This window comes from Ostrinia nubilalis, chromosome 10 (genome assembly GCF_963855985.1).
Source record: "Ostrinia nubilalis chromosome 10, ilOstNubi1.1, whole genome shotgun sequence".
In the NCBI taxonomy this organism is placed as follows: domain Eukaryota; kingdom Metazoa; phylum Arthropoda; class Insecta; order Lepidoptera; family Crambidae; genus Ostrinia; species Ostrinia nubilalis.
In genome coordinates, this window is record NC_087097.1 from 14223054 (window position 1) to 14243766 (window position 20713).

The window sequence follows — 20713 nt, forward strand, 5'->3', positions numbered from 1 at the left end:
GGCACAAATGCATCCAGGTTGATAAATTAATAAAAAGTTTCTGAACCATTTCTTGAGTATGGCATAATAGTGCGCAATGACACATAGTGTCGCCAACCTGCATTTATTGAAGTCAGCTTAAATTATACATTTAATTAGATTAATCAGTTTCGAGGACAACTACCTTGACGATTATTGCCGTCTTTCTCAAATCCTTACATTTGAGCGAGACAATACTACTGTAGGTTAGTTAGAATAAGAAATTACTGTGGATACGAATATAATAATTTACGGAAGCCTTCGCCACGAGAGTGATTTCTGATGAATCTTGTAACATATTTATGAATGTTAAACTAATTTACAGGAAAAATAAACGATTTAATAAATTCATTTTCTCTCTTTAAAATATGGTTAGCAATAGTGAGACTTAATATTTAGTACTTATATACATAATTTTTTAAACTTTTACACATATAAAACGTCGTATTTACATAAAACAGTTTTATAGGCCTCGAAATACTGCAATAAAAAGAACTAAGAATCAGACTCCAGTACCTGACAAGATATGGCCTGAAAATTACACAAAATATTTAATAAATAAAATGATCTTATAATAATTCATTTCATAGTAGCATTTGAATTAGAAGCTATTTAATTTGCTTGCGAAGAGAATAATAAATTGGCACAAATGGGTCTTGTCTAAAACAATTTAATATACTTAGACAAGCTATTTGCTACAATAGCAAAAATATAAATTATTCGGTGAACATAATGTATATCTCGAATGAATCACTTGCTTTGAAAATAATAAGCTCGTACACTGCCTTAGTGTTGCCCTTTATAAAAATGTGTTTCCATTTAGTTTAATTAAGTATTTAGTTGCATTTAGTTACATCAGTTTCAGTATTTTTTATTTGCAATACGAATGAACTCGCAAATAACATTGTCGTCCTATAGTGTACCACCAAAGCCGCAAAACTTATATTAGTTATTTATTTGATATTTTCTTAATTAGTTAATTTCCTTTATTATAAGTAGTTGATTTTTAGTTAATTATTTTGTAGTTATGTTTTAGAATAGACATTCCGATTCTGTAACATATCATGTTGTTTTATTTTTGATTTCTTTCTTGTTTTTGTGAATCAATCTTGCATGAAACGTTGACGGTAGATACATTCTAACATCTATGCAGTGGTAATAAATTCTATTTTTAGGGTTCCGTACCTCATAAGGAAAAAACGGAACCCTTATAGGATCACTTTGTTGTCCGTCCGTCCGTCTGTCAAGACCCTTTATCTCAAGAACGCGTGAACGTATCAAGCTGAAATTCACATGAAACACTCAGGTCTATTGTCCCTTTAAGCTGTGAAAATATCAAACTTCTAAGCCAAGCCAATCAAAAGATACAGCCGATTATGTCGATATTTTCAACAAATTTTCGACACTCGCAAAGGAATCAAAACCTACAGGATACTTCCCGTAAACTCAGAATCTTGAAATTTGGCATAAAGCATTGTCATATAATGCAAATATAGGAAAAATTGCGAAAATTTCATTTTTTTTTGTTATATAATATAATAAAAATATTTTAATAAAATGAAACTTACTACCTTATTTCTCACGAACGAATAAAGGTATCAAATTGAAATTTATACCAAATACCTAGATCTATTGTCCCTTTAAGAAGTAAAAAAATCAAACTTCTAAGTTAACGCGATCAAAAGATACAGCAGTTTATACCGACACCTTAGACGAATTTCCGTCACACGCTAGGGAATCAAAACCTACAAGGTACTTCCTGTGAACTCAGAATCTTGAAATTCGGTAGTACAGATAAAGGAAAAATTGCGAAAATGATAAATTTGAAGTTATATAAAATTTAAAATATTGTTTTTGCTTACATGACATAAAATATTTTTTTAATAATTATAAACTTACTACCTACCCTTTTTCACATGAACGCGTAGAGATATTAAAGTTGAAATTCATATCAAACACTTCTTAAATCTAATTGCCTCTAAACTGTGAGAAATTCTAAATCAACGCAAAAATTCAAAACGCTGAGGTAGGTACCTACCTATAATGCAAATATAGGAAAAATAAATAAATAAAAAATAATCATACCGCATATTTTGAAATTCGCCACTACTCGCAACGGAATCAAGTAAGTAATTTGATTTAATACGTCATAAATTGTAAACCGCTACGTTTGTACGGCGGAACCCTCGGTGTGCGAGCCCGACTCGCACTTGGCCGGTTTTTTCTGATGTTCTGCCGATTGTATGTACCTAATTACCTACCTGTAAACAAGCACTGTCTAACCACTTAATAACTTAACATCCTGATTATTTATTTCACAGACAAAAATCGCAACAAACGCACAAACATTAATTTTAAAATGTCCGTTGACTTTTGAGGAACTAGTCGTAGTATCGAAACTAACAACTTGCCAATTTTTAACGCTCATAAAATTTTATCAGTCTGCGTTTGTAAATTAAATACATATATTCTCTACTTTCTTGCTGCTGCCTTGCAGTTCTATTATATCGGTCGATAACTTTACATATCCGGCTCGAAGGACCAATATATTACAGAAGGCTCATTTCCAATCACGGATTTAAAAATGTAACAAATTAACATTTAGTTACATATTTAAATAGTAAAATATCTGTAGATTAGACAATGTAACAATTGGTTTCGATTCGATATCCTTTTCTTACGTAAAATGCAGTAGTCCTTATTGACGGAAAACAGAGTTCAAACTCATCTTTCAGGCTTTGTTTGCTTCCTATATTCGTAGTGGCATATCGTCAGAGCAGTTCTAACAGTGCGTAAGTTAAAAAATGAAAATTCTACTTTACAGGAGAGTAAATAGCTCTTAAAATCAGATTTTTTGAGTTACGCCCTATTAGAACTGCACAGACGATATGCAACATCCAATTCGCATGCATACGCCAGACGTGACACACAGCAGCCTAGGACATAGCGGACAAGGACTGTTTGCTAGGTTGCCTACACACTGTCAACAAAGATTCCAAATACCTACTCCTTTCACCTTAATAATGCCAATGCAACGCGTGGGTATTGTGCCGAAGTACAGATGGATTTGAAACTTATAATGAATATTGTAGACACTTATTTGACCTAATAGCATACGGAGGTTAACACCCGAATTCACAAACATTACTATGAGGTGGATACGAACCAATCACAGAGCTCTATTCAACGCTGTGCGTTCGATTTGCTACTTCACTTAAGCATCGTTTGTAAATTCGGGCATAAATGTTGGCCTTCAAAATAAAATAAAAATATATTTTACTCATTTGAAGTCACATTACAAAGTTTTGAATCTCATCTTTTTAAGTTTTACTTGTAATACAGATATGTTTGCAATATAACATTTAAAAGTGTAGATTCTAGAACCAGCTTTAAAACGCCTGCACCCAAAATCTTAGTGACAAAATGACGCACAAAAATCTGTTTGCGATGACATCATTAACATAATCACGGTGTTAGCACAGCACCGTCTGATGCGCTGTTAACACCTAGCCGCAAGACTGGAACTAACACTGATTCAATGGATGAATGGTTGCACCGCGCGGCCGCGCGTTTTCCAGCTACAGACACAGAAAGTGGCCGCCAATGTTGGACGCTGCCGAGTGAACGTTTGGCCAATGTTGGTTATGTTGGGTCCAATATAAACAAAAAAAAAAAAGTTGTGTTTAAAAATAATAATGTCTCGATATCGACTGGAGAATGAACCGAAAGTCATGTCTTGGATTCGATTCCCAGTTGGGGACTGTTGGGTCCAATATAAACAAAAGATAAAAGTTGTGTTAGAAAAGAATAATGCCTCATGTATGGGATATCGACTGGAGAATCGAACCGGTAGTCATGTGTTGGGTTCGATTGCAGTTCGCAGTACGCACAGAGGAAAATCACACTGGTGATCACAAAAAGAAGACATCAAAAAATATGTCTAATAAGGTAAGTCGATAGTGGGTTTATGCTCTACTTACATCAATCACTGTGTTGATTTATAATTAATTTGATTATTTTTGTAGGTTTCTTCTTGGACGCGATGGTAGCTGACCACAAGCACCGTTTGGAATACAACTTGCAACCAAAGTTGGTCCAAGTGTCCAATGCAAGAAGCGCAAGCACTGTGCTTTGGCACGGCGCGCGGGCATCGGGTCGCGGCGCGGGCGCGCGACTCGCCAGTCGGCACACCGCCCGGGCGGGCGCCACACGACCGGAATCTGCGCGAGCGGCGAGCGACCACGCGAACAAAAATAATTTCAGTGAAATAAACACATTCGCCAACGAACGCTGTAACATGCGAGCGCTAGATTCTGGTAAGTCAACTCTTTGTAAACCAAAAGTCAACTCACCACGTTTAGTCTCTAAAATTAGACGATATTTTCGGACGCGTGCATCGGGGGTGTAGTGCGTTCCACCTTTTCACACCAGCAGTTTTCCCGCGTGAAAATAACTCACTGTAAAGTCTAATTGTTCTTTAATCAGACGGCGCGGGCTCACGCGCCGAGTAGAAAGCGGCACTCCTGATATAATACTTTAATACCTACGTAGGTATGTACGTACATAAGCCGTTAATTTCACCCGCTAAAATAACGTTATAATAAAATGAAAGTGCATTTGCTGCATATTGTTTGGAATGAGTCGTCGCCGGAGAGATGTCCGCTAATGACTGCCGAGGATAAAAAATAGATTTTCTTGTGTATGCTGGTGATCTCAATAGAGTCCGCGCTCTGATGGCCTAAATACCGACAATTTGTGCTGAAGTGTAGCTGCGTCTGCGTTGGGTGGAGCACACTAGAGTGGAATAGGTTCGGTGATCCAAAACACGCAGCATGCTCGGTAGATGTTTCGCCGCAGGCCTGGCCCACTTTGGGCTTCAAAACAAACCGAATAGCCGCGTGCGCTGGCTTGAGGCCTCTACAATTTACACAATCCAATAATAATTAATTGAAATACCTTGAACTACTGAGCTCTACATGTAGAGTTTCCAATTTCAATTTAACCAATGCATTATAGCTACAGCTGTAATTATTCTTTGATGGCAAACGCGTGAAAGAACTCGAGTTATTTTGGCATGCGTTGTTTACCTGCCATATTTAATTACTATGATAATTAACCATTCCACAGATGTATGTACAACGCACGGTGAATCATAGATTATGTTCTGTCGCTTTGCATAATTGCCCGTTTGTTCTTAACCTCGTGTTACACGTAGTTTTCAAGTCAATGTTAGTAATAACTAATAACAGTTGAATAACGGCAATGCAGACTATTCGATGTGTTAGGTAACAAAGGTAGGTATCCACAGCGAGTGGACGGACGGACGGCTATTGAGTGGGGTCAATCACCCCTGAAATTGAGATCCGAGCAACAACGCTATTAGAGCATTTTTAGCACTGCAAATGCTGTAATGTGGGTTGCATTATCTAGCTAGGTATTATTCTAGAAGCTAGCTTGTCTGTGAAAGTGTCGAAATTTAAGTTGCGTTACTAACATGCTGTGAACCTCAAAATTGGTTGTAAATTTTCTTTTTGTTTCACAGAAATAGTTTTTAACATTGTTTTTCAGGCAATTTATTGACTGCAGTAGGATTTAGAGAGAAATCAACAGTATAAATTAAATCTTGCGTTATTTTTTGGCTGAAATTGATAGCCATTATCTATTCCCATTTCCCAGTAAGAAATATCATTTTATGAAAAATGTAGGGTCGTTAAACTTTCAAACAATGACTTACGCTTACTATTCAAAGACACAATTAAAAATTTTAAGCACTCACTTTCGTCTTCATTTCGAAATCACCACAAACTCGTAATTCATTTAATGAAGTAACAACTAAAACTGAAGTAGGCTACGTAATTAATATTAACTGTGAAAGATATAAAATAAAACATCTATCACTGTGGAAAGTCGCATAAAATCAAATGAATTATTGCATTATTGATGAAAATTAACATTAACTGTATAGGTATGTTATGTTACAAAATTTTATAGTTTTGAGTTACAATAGAATTACATAGTTTTATTTTCTTATTAATCATATGAATTATACAAATCATGTTTCTGTAAATAGGTAGGTACCTACATCATTTAAAAAAGAGTTAAAACAATTCAATTTAAAACTCAAGAGCGATGTTGTTAGAGGCGTAAAAAACTTATTTCTGCAAAAACGATTTATTCGCTCGCACTAAAATCCTGCTTGTACGCATTTATCGGTAGGATGTGTAATCAATCATTAAATAACGAAAAAAACAATTAATTGATGTCAATTAATTTTGTGCATTATTTTCCTTGGCACCATTTATTAATATTAACAATTAAAAATAGTTTCACGTGTTCGTGATCGTTCATGTAGCAGCATTAAATAAATATTAAATAAACGATTTATAATAGGCATTCATGTAAACATTATTCATTTAGAAAAGCCTACAAGTGTTATAAAAGTTACGTATACGTTTTTCTGCATTTTAACATTTTTATGAGTAGGTACTTAGGACCCAATTAGTAACAATTAAGTAATTTCTTGATTATTTGCTTTTCATCTACTCTTAACTCGTGCAAAAATTAATGTAACAAGCAATTTAAAATAACATCCTTAATTTTAATGAAATTATGTGTAATCTATAATAGGGCCGATTTTTCAATCATCAGATAACTTTTAACTGAAGAATAAACTTGTCATTTTGACACATTTTCCATACTGAAACTATCAATGTGCCAAACTTATTCTTCAGTTAAAAGTTATCCGACGATTGAAAAATCAGCCCTTAACCTATTTATTTGACAACTGACTTTGATGATGGTAAATAACCAATTGATTCGGCAGATTTCAGGTTCAAATAGTTCCAAAAGTCAGTCAGTGCATGTTTTGGTTGTGCCCAGAATAACTACATCTATGCTAAAGTAATAGGCACTCATGCCCGTTTTCACTATCAATCCCTAATTTTTAAGTGACCCCTATGTAAACAAAATTCCTGTTATGCGTTCAGTGTTATCGTAGGGGTCACTTAAAAATTACGGATTGATGGTGAAAACGAGCATTACAAGCTTACTATTATCGCAGTTTAAAGTACAGACAAAGCTTTTGTTTCACAATGAACAGTTTGAAAAGTGAAGACATGTTTTTGGATGTAAACTAATTCTTAATCTCGCACACGTGTTCTGTACGCACTTTGTTAAAAGTGAAATAGTCGTAAACGTCACGGTTAAGCGTATTCAGACTCTAATTAACACATAATTTGATAATAAACTCTTGTTTCTCAAAATTTTAAGCCAAATGTGATTACCTACCTACTCACTTTATTGTAGTAAGGTTTTAGAATACTCATTATTATAGGTTTTAGTACTCTACAGGGTAACGCGATTCACGTTTTTAGTTGAATTTTCCCTCGTATGTATGACGAAAGAAATGTCCTCCTTGACAATGGCAGTGGTCACCTTAGGATTATGGGGATGGATGACCCAAAGCGGACCATAGAGCTCTAGTTGAGGTGGGAGGAAGAATGAATGGCCCCCAAAATAAAGACATACTCGAAAAACGTTTTGCTTCTAACAGCCAGGATTTTTTCCTCCCGAAAGGATTAGGTGTTTTAAGTTATCGGTTCCTTCTTCATATCGTGAAAGTTTAACTGAAATTACTTCTCTGCTTTGAAGGAGCACGGTTTATCATTCTCCCTTAATAGCATTCTCTTGAACTCGTACGAGGAACTACCAGTCTATTCTTATACTTCTTTAACACCTACTGAAGTCATAAGTGTGACACAAGGATAGCTTGGTAAACACAGGCTGCGCAGGCGGCGCGTGGGCCGCGGAAGGTGCGGCGGCCATGACAGTAACCATTTGAATATTATTGGGCCTGGATTTAAGTAACTTTCAAAACTAGGTAATAACTTTGAGATCAACCAAGCATACCAATAGTTATGCGACCAAGTTCCTTCTGGATTATAGTTACTGCTTGGGTAAGTCCCTCATATGTACGAAGACTAAGCTACCTTCATCAGCGTTCTTGATCTTCAAAAGATCGTAGATTTTACATTACACACACAAACTTATTAGGATTAAAGACTCTTATCAGGGCATTATATTATGCGCCCTTCAAAGCCAGCATCACCGCCACATCAGGACGTTGGCTAGTGGTGATGATAAGAAGAAGTGGCGGAAGAAATTCAGTTCCCTTTGTTAGCATGTTTAAAGAGAAAAAAAATCTGATTTGGTTGTATCAAAATGTTAAGATCTCTGGGATATCGTCGCGAGACAGAGTCCCTTTAACTGTTACATCCCAGTTAAACAGATTACAAGAGAAAAGAAAACGCCTGAAAGATTATTTCTTTCAGTAAAGCAAATGAAATTCCATCTATTGATATTTATAAAGCCAGTTTGAAGCATTTTTGATAGAGACTATAACTACTGAAACAAATAACCAAACATTTAGCGTAATTTCAACTGATATATAAGCAACTACAGATCACTTGGCGAATCCGAGCCTTTTTGCGAGTTTGCCGACCAACTCGTTTTTTGTGCGAACGGTGCCAGAGTCAATGGTTTTTGTTGGTCGTGGTTGTGGCGGCATCGCGGCAGTCCGATGACTCATGTTGTTCCTACCAACATATTTAACATACCGACTGATTTACCCAACGATAGTAGAATTATAGGTAAATACACATTTCAAGATTGATCTTGGTATTCATTAATTACAGTAACAAGCATAATAGGTACGTACCTATAATGTGCCTATACATAATTCAGCACTCAAACTTAAGTAAAATAGAACTACCAAGAACTCCTTAAAAAAGCATGAAACGATGCCGAATAAAAAAATAAGTGCAATAATAGAAGAGCCAAAGTACGTATTTTTTGATATTTTAGCTGATACAAGTACCCTATTTTAGGCTCTGACTTGCCCTAAAATACTCGTAGCTTCTTGATGTGCTACGACATCGTCTCTACATCGTCTGTAGATGAAAGATGTCAACATTCATGGCTTTCAGTTTATCGCAGTGAAACAGCATTTAAACTGACCTTTATGTAAATAAAACAGTGTTTACTTTTGTTAATTTATGTTTACCTTTACCTCGCCTTCTTTGTTTAAGAATCTGTGATGCGTTGACGTTATAGCAATGGAATCCCAATAATCTTTGCTAGTACCTTCAGTGGAAAACACTGAATATCTAGTATCTTCAGTAGAAAACACTGAATATTAAGAATTATTTTCATAAACATGAACGTTTTCCGGTCATTGTCGATTGGTCAAGTCATTGGGGGAGGCCTATATTCAGCAGTGGACGTCCTGTGGTTGAAATGATGATGATAAACTGCCTGCTTTTACAAAAAAGTAAATTAAAATCATTATGTCATGAATAATAACGAGATAAAATCTATAAATCGATAATGACAATAACAAAAGCCGCCATGCCTAGTGACCTAGAACAGACTTCAATATGTCCACAGATGCGTTACTTCTTCTGCTACAGTCGCGTAAGTTGGTCATCTTGGACGTGGCAATACCGATCTTTTGTGATGAGGATAGAGTCGGAAATTGTATAGTTGTGACGTGTTGTAATAGTGGATTGCTGTGCGCAGACACGCGTGAGTCGCTGCTGATGTCATGTGCTCCGCCCACGATGCTTATGAGATTTTTATCGACTATGATTTGGTATTTACGTTTAGAAGTGAAAAAGATTAAGCATGCGTAGCTTTTGTATTAAATCATTGGATGTAGAGACTACAGACACCCAAAAACCACACAGGCCCTACAAATCAGAATGCTTCTTTAAGTTATCTTTATAGGGACTATCATTATCATCATCTCCATTTAGTCTCCACTTCATGAGCCCTCTCTAATTTACCAGAGGCAATTTAGCTTATTCCTTAAGCTGACCAGACAGATTGGTCATCTAATAGTCGCAAATATTTGGCTTTTACGATATCCCCAGGAAAGATTCAAGATTATATTCTACTTTGTCGGAACTACACGCCTCTACGACTTTACAACGACTTTGGTAACTTAGTCACTGTTTTTCTTATAATTTTCCGGTAATCCGTTTTGCAATCTTCCATAAAATATTGACTCTTTTGTATTGAAAATTTTCATTAGCACGGGTGTTTCAGTCACAAAAGTCATGTGAATGTCTTTAGTTTTATAGTCATCCTATTGTAAATTTACATCATATTTAGAGCAAGATTTTAGGGCCATTAATAATTTAATACTAGCGAACCACCTCGGCTTCGCTCAGGTGAAATGTAATAAGCACATAATTAACCAATTTAGTATACTTAAACCTTCCTCTTGAATCACTCTATCTACAGATGAAAATCGCTTCAATATCCGTAGCATAGTTTAAAAGATCTAAGCGTATAATAGACGGAGCTACTTTGTTTTAATTACGTAGAGATGGGACGGCGCCTGAGACGCCGGCGCCGGCGCCGCTAGGAATTTGAAAATCTTAAATCTGGGTTTTCTGCGATAAGGACTAAATTAGCCTAGCCTTGCAATGATAAGAAAGCCTAGATGCGGTAGATAAGCAGGATATTTGGTTTGCAGATTAATGCACTTTGTTCATTGTCCAAGAATACCAACTAAAGGTTTAAAACGTTAGTGTCTTACAACAGAAGCGTATTTCAGTACAGTACGGTTTTACAATTATTTTTTCTATTTTAGAAAACTTTCAGATTTGCCGCCATATTAATATCAAACTTTCTTGTTTCAGTGAAAATAATTCGAGCAAAGTGAACGAGTATCGAGTGCAGAACACGAACGACTGACGGTGCACAACGAGAGAGCGGTGAGTCACTTGCAGTTGCACATTCACTAACGAGCTGTAATAACCTTTATTACCTACCAAATTGGGTTCAAAAGATAGTTGACGAAATCGTGCGAAGCGTGGGAAAATGACCCTTATTGAAAATGTGTGAGAAAAATCTAGAATATTATTTACAACTTCCTACCAATATCCTCGAGCGTATAAAATAAAATATCGTACTTATATCGTGTTACGAAACCAATAATAGGTTTAATAACCTACTTAACTAATTAGTTTCATATATTATGCTATTCAGTTTTATATAAAGAACAAAAAAACATTAATTAATAATTTTGTAAGTGAAAACCCACGATAGATGCGATGAAATTTTATTTAAACATATTAATTTTTAAAGATATTAAGAACGTACTCTTTTCATGGGTAAATTCACGTGTGTCTGTATTTTAGCAGTTATTTTTCCATGTTCGTACTTTTCGCTTCAAATTTTCACTTGTGGCAACTTGTGTCGAATTTTTTGTAAACTTTTCCCGCAATTTTCAGTACATTTATTTATTCAAGGACAGCTAACAAGATAATATGTCACGATCAAATAGAAAGATTCATCGAATTCTTTTACATAAATAAAAAACAATTTTCCACTATTTGTAACATGTGGTAAATAAACAAATACATTTCAGCAGCATTTAACTTTCCAGTTAATAAAAATCAATTTATCATCGTATAATCTATTACATCATGAATAAAAATTAATAATATTATGTAAACTATTAGATACCTGCTTATCAGCTAGATCAGCAACTAGAACAAACAGCATAGGAAATTAATTTAAAACTGAAAAAAACATTTCAGCAGCATTTAACTTGCCAGTTCTTCGTACAAAAAGAAAGCCAATGAAGTAACATATATTTCGACATCGCCTAATTTCGGTATTTTATTTATTTACGTTCTATAGTTCATCGATCCCGCACACTTGCGCGCGCGCCGTGCGTATAGTAATTGGTCAGTTCCTTTTTTCATTGCAATCAGTTTTGTAATGCTTTGTTACTGGGCGGTGCGAATGAGCCATATAATGAACTTTTTAGTTGTTATTTCTACAATCCAGGTTCTTACAAACAGTCTAGGATTGTATGGAATGGTCACACCGTTCCGTTTCAGCCGAATGACGTCCACTGCTGGACAAACGCCTCCGCCAAGGATTTCCATAACGACTGGTTCTGCGCTGCCCGCATCCAGTGAATTCCAGTGTCATGGTCATACCACTCTACATAATGTCCTTTTACTTGAAAGAGTTAAACTTTAAGATATTTGTCACGTTTTGAGCTCATGTGATCTTTTGTAATTATTTAATTTTACATTTATTCGTGCCAACACTATCAGGTACTATCAGTTGATGCTGAAAAACTCTTATCACCTTTTGTTTAAGGGGCTATTTAGTCAAAAGTGCTTGAGACAATACTTTAACTTAAAATCAATGACCGACTCTACCAAACCTTAGCACTGCTGCTGCTCTCCATAAGTAGAAATCGACAAATACTTAGGCTGAGTTGCACCACCTAACTTTGACCGTAACTTTAGCGAAAACCGGTGTATTTTGTATGGAGTTTGACAGATTTTGACGTTTGTCGAAGTTAAAGTGAGATGGTGCAACCCAGCCTTATTGTTTAATTGACTCTGTAAATAAGAATGACTGTAAAAAGTCGCAAAAATTTTAATTGTAGTGCTGATAGTGCGATCAGCGATTATTGGCAGTTTCAAAACGCAGCGTATCACGCCAACCTCTTTCGACAAGCACATCTTACGCAAAATTTGTGTGGGTAGTAGAATAATTTTAATCTACATAACATTTTAGTGATCTGTCTCCAGGTTTGTAAGGTCGTGTGTGCATAGCTTTTGGTGCAGAGCTTTCCATGTGATACTATGTTAATTTCAACGCGAATTAATTTTTTTGGGTGATAAAGGGGTGTATTTGAAAATATTATTTTGCTTTTTCGCTTGTGCTAATATAACTCTATGTCAATGTAAAACTCTGGCTGAGTTGCACCATCTTACTTTAACCACAAAATATAACAGAAGACAAACTCCATACTAAACGCGCTCGAGCCACGCACACATAGACACCGCTCTAGCAAGACTGTCTTGGACGAATGCGAGCGCGACGTGGCGCGACAGACGTTCGCCACACGTTCGCTGTGGTTCGCTTGAGTCACGCGCCGGTCAACCGCCTGTGATATTATTTTGTTTGCGAAATTGACGAAAATGAGTGAACAGAAAAAGTCGTATTATAATTGTTCGGTATTTGGTTGCTTAAACTCATCATTAAATACCGAATTTTCATTTTTTAAATTACCAGTTGATTCGGTGAGGTAAGTAAGTTATTTATTTGAATTTCAATTGAAATTGAAAGCCAACTCAATTATTAGGAATATCGAATTGTTTTAGAGAGGTTTTAGGAATTATTGGATAACTAGCTTTTGCCCGCGGCTTCACCCGCGTGAAATTTAGTTTGTCACAGATCGTCATAAATTATAGCCTAAAATATGTTATTCAGGGTTATAAACAATAATACTGTAAAGTTACATCTAAATCCGTTAAGTAGTTTTTGCGTGAAAGAGCAACAAACATCCAGACATCCAAACTTTCGCATTTATAATATTAGTTGGATAATAGTGTCAACCACTCAACTAAATACTACTTCCTTCTCGTGTATTTGTTTGCAAACTATTACTATAATAACGTACTAAATATAAATAAGTATACGTGGATATCTGTTATTGTCTTTCTTGCATAGTATTAAGAGTAACATTTTTCTATCATAACGAAATAAACGCAACACATGACAAGACAACCCTAGCGCGACGGCCGAGCGTGCGAGCGAGAGAGGTATGCAAAGCGAGGTACATACATGAGTTTACCTTCTGTTGTATTTTGTGCTTTAACTTTGACAAACGTTAAACATCTGTCAAACTACATACAAAAAGCATCGGTTGATGTTATTGTTACTGTTAAAATAAGGTGTTGTAACTCAGCCTAAGCTGCAGGCTGAGGGCTATCGTTTTTATACTTAACAGTTGGCACCCCTGGCGATTGACAGGACCTTACTCTACAGTGGCGCCATCTTGATGAGTGCAATTGCGATAGTCCTCCTACCACTTTAGCGCTCACCAGTTGGCGCCACTGTCTTCGCTACTAGCAAGTGACAGGACCTTACTCTACAGTGGCGCTAACTGGTGAGCGCTAAAACGATAGCCCTCATTGTTTACCCTCTGAAGTATGATATTTAGTATCATACCTACTTCAGAGGCTAATTATATTTAAAAAAACTGGGGACGAATTAAACAAACTTCATAACCAACAGACAGGGTTAAAAAATAACAAAACGCCGATTACTGAAACATAAATTTAAAATATTTTTACTCAGATCTAATTAAAGAAACCCGGCAAAGGAAGTGGCGGTATTTTTGTAAAAATATATTTTATCGCTTTACAATGCGCTGACAGTCTTGGCACATGGCCAAATGTGTTTTGTCTTTGTCCAACTTTTAGCAGAATTTTCATTAATAAGTTTTTCTCATTTACGTGAGTTGTGGTCACGAATACATTTGGCGAACTTAGTACATAGGTACTAGGAGTTGAATATTATGTCATTTTTTATTATGAACCCCATGAACTCCCTCTAACAATCTTAATCAGATTTTATCTCATTATTTGAAATAGTATTTAACACTGCTGCTGCTGGCTATTGCCTGTCCTGGCCTGTCTCATGTTCTAGCTAGAGTGTCATCAGATGAAGTACAATAAGTGCACTTTGTATGTATTGTTGTTTCAATTATACGTTTGTTTGTTCCAGATTACTGCCTCTCCCACGAAACGATTCGAGTCTGGAGCTGGAGACTCTTCGGCCCCTCGAAATATAGTAGAGATCGCTCGGTGACTGTCAGGCACATACAATCCTGCACTGCTCTTGTACTGTACTTAGTCGTACGCTAAACGAACAAATCGAAAAACCTCCATCTCTCTGTGGCCACGGCAGATGGAGCCAAAAAACTAATTTATATATGCATATATAAATCGGAGAAAAGTGATCTCTAACGTGACGTCACAATAAGCATTGTGATTTTAACTTTTAAATAATTATATAGCTTTGTTTACTACTCGCATTTTTGTGTATAGCCCGTTTTATAGCAATTTTTATTGAACTTTGTAAATAGTTAAAAATATATTTAACAAAAATAAAAAAAAGAGTGTGACATTGTGTAAAAGTAACTATAATACTAGTCATTCATCTAGTGTATTTATTTTGTTAAATGGGTCTTGTAATCTATAGTTAGAATAAAATAACTATTGATTAGATCAAACTATTTATTGAACAGTAATTTAAGAGAAAACTGAAAACGAAAACGCCAGAGCGCAATAATTTACCAAAGAGTTTCACTTAAAAAAAACAAAAGCGTGTGTTAATCTGTGGAGCAAAAAGTTAGTGAGGATCCATTCTTGCTGGGAGTTATAATCTGTGATTGAGCAAGATGCAGACGCAAGTGGGAGTGGGCAACGGCAACGAATTGCAGCGCAGCTACAGGATGCAGGACTTTGCGTCGCCTGGCGTCATCATGCGCGAGCGCAGCTTCATACGCCCGCAGTCGCACCACAACATGCACCACAATCAGGTGATTAGAGAGCAAAATGTTTCAAGTTGTAGTGCGTCTACACTGGGCAAACGGGCTCGCGCGGCAAACTCGGCATCCTGCTCACTCAAGAGCAGGGTGAGCAGGATGACCAGCGTGCCGCGCGAGCCCGTTCGCCCAGTGTGGACGCACCATTATGATACTACACTCAACATCAAATAAATCGCACATTCCGCGACAAGCACTTTCAAATGTATGCATCCCCACTTCCCACCAATATTGGCACCATATAGAATTACTTTGACAGAAGTTATAAAATTGTCAAACTACCTACAACAAAAAAAACTCGACTGCCTCTTAGGACATGAATTGAATCCATTTCTCTTTTCAGGTTTTGAAATGAGGATAAAATTAAACTGATTTAAACAAATTAATAATGCATTTTTAAAATGAGGGAATGTCTAGTGGAATTGTGTTACCAATGATGTTGACGAAAATAACCATTTTCAGAATCTGCTTGTTAGAATTCCTAAGCATAAAGTTATTAACAGACTAACAGTAAGAAGTTTTTAGCGTCATTAATTGGCTTATTCCACTATTCCCCATTGACAATCGCCGTCAATTAGTGAACTTTTTGTTCACTATTCCCCGTTATCGCCAATTGGAGCTTATAATAATGTTAAAAGTAAAATCCTAATATAACGGGGAATAGTGGAATAAGCCCCATTAATTGAATAATGATACAGTTGTATAAATCAAATTGTATCGCAATAGTGACCTAATGATAGATCAGAATATCATATCAGGTGTGGGCGAATTCATAATGCAACTCACACCCACCACCTGTCTGTGGTAGTTGATTGCCTTTTATAAGTATTTAATTATAACCTTTCGAAATCAATTAACACATTGTATGTAATGTATTACACACATGCACAATAAAATAACAATAGTTCAAGTATTTGTGTAAACCTGTAAACTTAACACACACATCTCAACTTAATTTAATACCTTATTTACCTACGAGTATCATTACCGACAAGATGGTCAGACGCGGTGAGGAAGACGGTGGGCGGGATTTTGCATCGTGCGGTCCACACAGCTTATGACCGCAGTCTGTGGAGGAACACTATCTGTGGTCGCGATCCTCATCAGTGAGGGACCGAGGAAGAAGAGATCATTGCTCCGATTTAAACTACCAAAATTTTCCACCTTTGTAGATTCTACATAATAGTTTTCAGGGTAGCTTATTCTTATTCTTGGAGACCTTTTTTATCTATTAGTTTTGTCTGAAAATGTTCTGTTATGTACAGTAAATAAACGAGCACCTAACTCGTTGTCTTGAGAACTTACACAAAAATTAACAATTCAGTTCAGTCTTAAAATTCCTATTGTCTATTCTGTTTTCTAATCATTATACATTCGCTAGAATATCAAACTATACATCTTTGTTCCAAAGTAGCTCTTATTAGAAAGCATAAAATACCACAGAACTGAGCTTTATGTGCATCGAATCGACGTGCAAGTGATCCGTACATGAAACGCGTAGTTTTCGAGTATGTACACAGTCAAAGCCAACTTAAATAACACTAGGGATTACGTCATTTTGCTAATGGTATGCTAATGCGTCTTGAAATACCTAGACTAGAAAACCCGTCTCTGTAATGTGTATATTTTCACTACATAATGGTGGTATTCATGAAATTCAAACGAAAGCTACCGAATTTTTATGCTTCTGCCTTTTCTACTTCCCTTTTTAAGGTTTCTTACTTTTTTCGGCTCTTTATTCAGTCTCTGATGCTGTTTATTCATTTTCTCAGAGGTTCTTATGAGGTTTGCTCCTACTATAATATAGTCTACTATCTACAACTTCCATAGCATCTGGCTCTACGTTGACAGGGAACCCATTGCGTGCGAGTTTGACTCTATCTTGGGCAGATTTACTTAACAATATTTTTGATCCTTTGAAGACTGTAGGATAAGAATCTCCCATTTGTTTCCGCGTTCAGATCATAATTTCGTTATGAGACCTATTACTCACGGTCTAAAATATATCTGTTGATGATGTTATTCCATTTCGCATGATGCAGGCAGTGTATAAGCCACCGAAAATAAACCATGACAATCCGACCTTTGGTAGAGTCTAGAGTAAAATTTCCATAATTCTGGATAAAATATAACGATTTTTCTTTTCAGTTTCCCAACAATGGAAAGCGAAGAAGCATGATTTTGACCAACGCTAAAGGGAAGCCCACACTTGAGATTTATAGACCTCCAGGTGAGTACCAGATTTGGCGCCAATACATTACTGAAATAAAAAAGGTTACGTTGATAATAAAAAAAAAATCGATCACGATTTTAGCACTATTTTTTATAACAGTTTTGTTTAGCGCACGTAGCTAATTTGATCTATTTCTTTTCCTCTTCTTCTGTTCAAATCGATTCACATTTTACGATTATGAGTACTCGATTTTATTGTCTGTGCACAACGGTACTTGGCTGGCAAACGTCGCTGCGCAAAAGTGGCGCCAAAATTAAAAATAAACAAAACTTCATATTTGGAACGGGCCGACAGTCGAATGTTTGTTGCGGGGAATTGCGTTTGTCATGCGTGTTTTGCCGTGATTTCGTGTGAATTAGGTTAGGATGTCTCGGTGTATAGTGAAACAGTCGCTAGGGCAGCCCGTGGCGGTGGCCCCGGCGTCGCAAGCGGTGGTGCCGGTTTCTGTGGCCGTGGCGCCGGTGGTTCAAGTGGCTCAGGCGGCGCAGGTTGCACAAGTTGTTCCGGCGGCCCCAGTAGCTTCGGTTGCCCCTGTGGTGATAGCCACTCCCGCTCCGTCGTCCCCAGTGGCCGTGACCACGGTGGCGGCAGCACCGGCAGCAGTAACAAGCGTGACGACCGCCGTCACGCCGACCACGGAAGCGTCAGGTCTGTTTATGATTTGTAAACAAAGACTTCTCGTATCTCGTCTCATCTGTCAGCTTTATAGCGCTAATCTCGTAGTGTTTGAGTAGTTGTTCATAAAGCGTTCAAGTGACTGAACATCAGGAATTTTCACAAGCTTTATTATTTATGTAAGTAAGTAGTCAAGTATTGACATAGTACGTCATTTACCGTAGCCCTATACGTGACCCTCTTCACATTGCGTGAAGATAAGGCAAAATTACACACGTAAATTAATTTCTAGTTTTAGCATTTTTTGTAGTCATAAAAATTTATCAACTTCCAACTAACATATTCATACACTCTACATGGTCTGATTCATCTTAAATTAACTCGCAAATCGTCTAGCTCATAGAATCAATAATATTGTAAAAAACATATTCTAATATCGGTAAACATGAGTGTTAAATCGATAGCAAACCGAGCGAGTCGCGAACATCGCAATCGGGTTGCGGCGCCGCGCGTGACTGGCGGTCAACTGCGCTTGCGCTACTTTCATCCCTCGGACTAGGTACAGACAATAGCTTATCAAACTATACAGTCTTGTTGTAAAATAGCCTGTATTGCAAAGAGATAAGACGCCACTGTGTCTAGCTTGACGTGCTCTTGTCTGCACACAGACACCGGCCATCACTTGGCGTGTATTGTTTTATTAATTCTCTAGTTATTAATATGTGAAGAGGACAGATACAGTTTTTTTTATATAAATGAGAACAGACATCAGATCGGATGTAAATTGTAAATTCGGATTAGGAACTTTAAAGGATGATGGGCATATTGGGCGTTAAACCAACAGAAACAAAAAGTATACTAAATTAAAGCATAATACTAGTACTTCGTTTCATAGTATGACAACAATCCTGAAATACGCGGGGATACGGAGATAGAGGTCGTTGAATATGCAAAGTTTCCATAGTATTTCACATCACATTAGGGTAATAAAAATAGTATTAGGTCAATTAGATTGCTTTTATCGATCATATTGAGAGTATTGTATCATATCTTACTATCGATTCTATCGATTTAGTAATGATGTATACCGAATAAATCATAATCGATTATTCGATTGCAATAATCGATTATATTGCTGAAAATAAGGAATTGAATTAACAATCAAATGATAGTAATAATGGTAATCAATAAAATCGAATAATCGAATTGTTAATCGATACACCGATATTTGGCAATATCGATTAATAATCGATCCGTGATCGATTATGCGACAACACTACAACTCAACTGGTAGAAATCCCCTTGAAACATGACTGTGTTCATGTCCTTTCTCTAAATGGTACCTAGGTATGGTCCTACGCTTATAATGTAGAACATGGTTTAAACATACCATTTGTTGGCCCCACTCCTGAACTGTTGGACATAATAATGGATAAATAACTTAATATATTTAAAATGTAAGTAGATAAGTATATTAATTAATAATATTTTTTGTTTGCGCAATAAAGCACCTATTACTATTACACATTATGTCAATTTCCAAGCAAACCCGGGAGTTTTTGGTAGTTATTTATATGAAAATATATTTCTGACATTAAGTCCTAACAAATAATAGTAGTTACATTTCTGTTGGTTTTACGCCCAGATTCCATAGAAAAGTGCCCATCATCCTTTGAACTAGAATAATTTCTAACTTGCAAGCCATTACCTCAAAAATACTTATGGGTAGAAAATAGGCGTGGTAACTAAAAGTACATCGACCAGTTCAAATCGTGCATAAGCGTAGAAATCTTAATACAGATCTGTCGAGGCTGATTCATCAAGATCGGTACTGATAGGAGAATATTAGTTAGTTTACGGCTTATGAATATTTAGAATACACTCATTGATTCTATGAAAAGGTGGTCTAGGTAAAATAATTTCAATACTAAAATAGTATGTAGTTATCTGGCCGAATTTTCACCAAGCTCTTACGCTTTGAAAGGGAGTAGGTAAACATAGCGAATCTCTAACAAAAGATCTGGAGAATCATGTGGAATCGTGTCTTTCGTTTCGGCCTGTTCCAAAGCTAAAAGTCAATGCCGGAAAGTTTTGTAAGAAATTGCAACAAAATATTGCGCTATTTTTTTATTGCGCTGATTCTACTCCACACTGATGTCTGGAGCCTTTAATGGATGGTATTGTTTGTTTACACATACAATGTCACTATTTTGTTACAATTTCTTACAAAACTTGCGCGCAAAAAGCAAATCTAGTATGTAAAATCATCAAACTTCTAACGCTCGTAACTCAGTTCAGACTGAGTTTAGAGGTATACATGTCATAGTAAGTTTGGTTTATTACACTATATTTTTGTAATCAAAAAACAAAGTTTGGTCAATGGCCGCGCGAAAAAAATAAGACGCCACCTTCCATACAAA

General features: G+C 36.4%; 1 protein-coding gene across 1 annotated transcript in view; it reads left to right on the forward strand.

Annotated features, from left to right (window-relative positions):
• Positions 1-4189: 4189 nt before the first annotated feature.
• The window catches only part of LOC135075317 (uncharacterized), a 39389-nt gene continuing 22865 nt past the window's right edge, over positions 4190-20713 (forward strand). The window contains exons 1-4 of the mRNA XM_063969733.1: positions 4190-4334; positions 10722-10796; positions 14623-15439; positions 17594-17675. Of these exons, the coding sequence (XP_063825803.1) occupies positions 15299-15439; positions 17594-17675 (223 nt within the window). The 5' untranslated portion in view covers positions 4190-4334; positions 10722-10796; positions 14623-15298. The remainder of the gene's footprint in view (positions 4335-10721; positions 10797-14622; positions 15440-17593; positions 17676-20713) is intronic.